We start from the raw sequence: 4,115 nt of genomic DNA on the forward strand, positions 1-4,115 counted from the left end.
TAGAGGTGCTAATGACATGAAATTTTCACCAGATGTTGGTAACATCTGGTGAAAATTTCATGTCATTAGCACCTCTAGTAATATATTTACTGAGAAAAATGGTGACGTGTTCAATACTTATTTTACCCGCTGTATTGCTTTAGCTGATATTTTCTCTTTGAACTGATCTGACAAGTCCTTCAAACCACCCAGCTGACCTGCGAGTAACCTCAGTTTACAAGTCCAAATTAAGATAAGCGGGGGTTGCCAGAAAGTCAAACAGATGAACTTTAAATGACATGGCTCTATCTTATCTTTTACAAGGAAGTGTGGTGTCATGAAAAAAAAAACCTAAGCTCCTCCACAATAACAATGCTGCACACTGCAGAACAGTCTTCGATGTGATACTTCACAGACTTATCAAAAGATCACCAAAAAAATAAGTGAGGGGAACATTTTAATGGTCAGCTTTATTGGTGAAAGAGCAACATCCTCTGCAGCGCACGTGCCGCTTTATCTCATTTTACATGCACAATGTACATATTTGACAACAAAATTCACAGATTAAAGTCTGCTTCGAAACTTCACGCTCAATTCAATCAATTTCAACACATTTGATAAAATCAAAACAAAACAAAAACAATCAGCTTTTCCAACACTGGGAGATAATAAGGGTGCTATCGTTCTGTTCCCAACGTATCCAAACAGAGAGTCCTGTGACTCGGGGAGTGCGTACCGGTCAGCAGGGCCTGCGCTGGCGTGGATCTGAAGAAAAGCCTCGGCTGACCGGGTTCAGGTTTGCAGCACGGCAGCCAGGGTACGGCCTGAAGAGGAGGCTTCTGGAACAGAGYAAACACGATGACTGCCTGGGGTTTTCCACACAACACAGCCTTGTTTGGATATATGTGATTACCTCATAACACAGCAGGTGATTATTGGCCGAGAGTAGGTGCCGCCTGCTCATCAGCTCCATTTCCTTCAGGGTTTCGGCTTTTCTCCATTTAGCTCTACGGTTCTGGAACCAGATCTGAAGCACAACAGTCTGTTGAAACTTATATTTATATCAGAATAAATGATTAATGTACATTTTTATTTTTAATCATTTAACAGAAAAAAGTGAGACTAAACAAAACATGGATCAAAAACAATGCTCAATAAACCTGCAGCTGATTATAACTGTTTGTGTTTTTGCTTGTTTTNGAGAGAGAGAGAGAGAGAGAGAGAGAGAGAGAGAGAGAGAGAGAGAGAGAGAGAGAGAGAGAGAGAGAGAGAGAGACGAGGACTAAAGAGCGAGGAGAAAAGGAAAGCAGATCAGTACAGTTCCACGCTTCAGTTCAGCTGCTAGATAAGTGATGCATGTCTTTGCTTCAGAGGAAAAACACAAGAAATATTTTGATAGAGCTCCATTTTCTTGAGTTGATGGCTCTTTTAAGAAAATATCTCTGCTACATACACCTTTTAGAGCAGCTAAATCACTTGTTCCTTGTACTTATTTGTGTTTAAGATGGGAATTAGGAACAAARCAAGCATAAGAGCAGCTGTTGATTGTTGGCTGGTTTCTGCAGGACACACGGGTCAACAAAAAGAATATGCAAACAGTGGAGCAACTTCAAGTGTCAGGCTCCACATTAACACCTGCGCCCTCTGTGACACATTCAGTATACTGGTTACCATCTCTATGTGCCAACAACTAAAGATTAAAAAAGAGTAAAGACTGGCAATGGCAATTATAATGTCCAAATGTGTTTTACATCATGTTATCTTAAAAGAAAAATAAGCCAATACAAAAAAAGTTTGTGAACTGGGGTCACGTGTCTCTGGATCAAGGATTAAACAAGTTTAGGAGAAGTTAAAAAAACTTCAAGGGAGTCATCTTATATGATATTAGAACACAATGAAAGAATACAGATCACACGTGTCAAACTCAAGGTCCACAGGCCAAAATGTGGCCYGCCACAGCGTTTGTGGCCTTTTTATGTGGCTTTAAAGATTTTTTAATATCTTAAAATAAACATATGCTAATTTAAAGCCAGCATTTATCATAAACTGCATCGCTCCTTATGCATGTTGATTATTTTACCTGCAAAATGACGGCATCCCACCACCAGGTGGAGGAGCACAGAGTTCGAAAGCTTTTATTTATTTATTTATTTTTTACTGTGGCCCAGTTTTAATGGGAAGTGGGAATTTCCCACATACAAGTAGTAAATCTTACTGGAACACCCCTGCAGTGGGAGGTTCCTTTCAGAAAGTGGGAGAGGTGAGAATTAAAGATGGCAGCTAGTCACTACAACACAACAGTGAGAAAACATCTTTGACTTTTAATTGTATTTCTGTATTATTTATTTCACATTTAGTCAGTTGTACATGTAGAACCTTTGAGTGTTTATAAGAGGATGTGTTAAAAAGACTGTTTCTATGCAGGAAATACCAGGTAGAGCTCAGCTATTGTTTGTCAGTGGTGCTCAGCTGTAGCAACGAGTCGAGGAACGTGACATTTTCTGTTTAGTTGAAATTAAACACATAATAATTCCGTACATTATGCTCATGAGGCCCTTAGTGAAAAGTTTGACACCTCTGCTTTATATGTCATTAGCAGATGTATTAAAAATGTGCCATTTGACAAACAAACTTTGTTTTTAATCATTTAATGTGTACTATCATCCAATACATAATTGAAAAAAAAAAAACCTAAAAAAAAAACCCTTACTCCTCTTCCTCCTGGCTTTTTGGCTTCATAACCTTGAACTCCACAGACCTGTCAGCATCAGCATCTTGTTACTATAAACAGATCCATGCGTCCATAATGAGTAAATGTGGCAATAAGCACAGCCAGCATCAATTATTCAGGCTGACTCCCACACAGCACCTTCCTCCACAGAACATGTCAGTGTGTGGACTTTTCACACCAGGATGAAACTGCTTCTAATTAAAAATATTTACCCTTTTAATCCTAATCTTTACAAATCCCCGTGTTGTATTTTAGCATTATGTCTAAAAGGGCAGCATAAAAAAATCTGAAACTCCAGTTATTGTTTTAAAGCAGCTTATTTATATGATAAAGCCAAAAAAGACCAGCAGACTTACTTGAATCTCCTAAAACAATGACTGGTGAAGAGTTTCTGAGCTGCAAACAGTGATGCTTGCCACATCCACTGCTCAAATATCTCATGTTTTAAGTTAAAATATTTCACTTTTTAAACAAGACAAATAAGTGACATGCCATCCCGTGTTTTTATGATGAAAACCCGGTTTAACCCCCCCCCCCCCCCAGTGTCCACCAGGATGCCACACCGGTTTCCAGATTCCCGCAGCCAGACATGACTGCCAGGCGGGGTCGCAGCTGGCCGCACTGCGCCTCTTYGGGAAGCAGCGAACCCGGAGCAGGAAGATCCAGAGAGTCTTACCTCCTGCAGCTGCTCCAACTCCTTCCTGAGAGTCTCCTGCTCGCTTTCCAGCTCCGCGTACTTCTGCTTCAGCGCCTGGTTCTCCTCCAGGACGGCCAGACCGCACTCCGCAGCCCGGATCTTCTCCCGGTTCGCCTCGGCCAGCTCCTGCGTGAGCCGCTCCACCTCGGCCCGGTACTGATCCACCGATTCCGCGCATCCCCCGCCGGCGGCCATCGCCCCACTTCTTTATTGCTGTTGTTTTATTCTCAGTTTATTTTTTTATTTATATTGTTTTGTTTGTTTTCTCTTCCTCCCCGTCGCTCTTCCGTCTCGGACAGAGAGGCAGAGCCGGAGAGAGAGAGAGAGAGACGGGCGGAGGCTGAAAGATGCTGAGTGTCCGCCCCTCCTCTCTCCTGCTCACAGCAACAAACACTAAAAACAAACACAAATCACAACTTCTTCTTTAAACAGACCACTGACAACCTGAATAATAATATATCTGACATTAAAATAAAAAACGAAGCTTGTCTGTTGTAAACAAGGTCAATGAGGGTCTTTTCTTTGACACTCAGCGAAACAGAGGGCACAATTTCTGCTTGTTCATGGGTCAACGAGCGCCACCTGCTGGTGACTTACTGCAACATCATCATTATTTTACTCATTCGTGGATAAAGACTAGTATAAACTTTGAAAGTGGTTTTACACTAATGCTAGTTAAAAGAAAAACAAACTAAGCTTGTTGAGAAA

The 4,115-nt window shown here is 41.3% G+C and overlaps 1 protein-coding gene across 1 annotated transcript in view; it reads right to left on the reverse strand.

The window, feature by feature from the left end:
* The window catches only part of bicd1a (bicaudal D homolog 1a), a gene marked incomplete at its 3' end in the record, with an annotated part of 42,300 nt that extends 38,438 nt beyond the window's left edge, over positions 1-3,862 (reverse strand). Inside the window, 1 exon segment of the mRNA XM_014034581.1 lies at positions 3,387-3,862. Coding sequence (XP_013890035.1) covers positions 3,387-3,602 — 216 coding nt within the window. The 5' untranslated portion in view covers positions 3,603-3,862.
* Between the last annotated feature and the right edge of the window lie 253 nt (positions 3,863-4,115).

Source organism: Austrofundulus limnaeus, unplaced genomic scaffold (genome assembly GCF_001266775.1).
Source record: "Austrofundulus limnaeus strain Quisiro unplaced genomic scaffold, Austrofundulus_limnaeus-1.0 Scaffold7, whole genome shotgun sequence".
Lineage (NCBI taxonomy): Eukaryota > Metazoa > Chordata > Actinopteri > Cyprinodontiformes > Rivulidae > Austrofundulus > Austrofundulus limnaeus.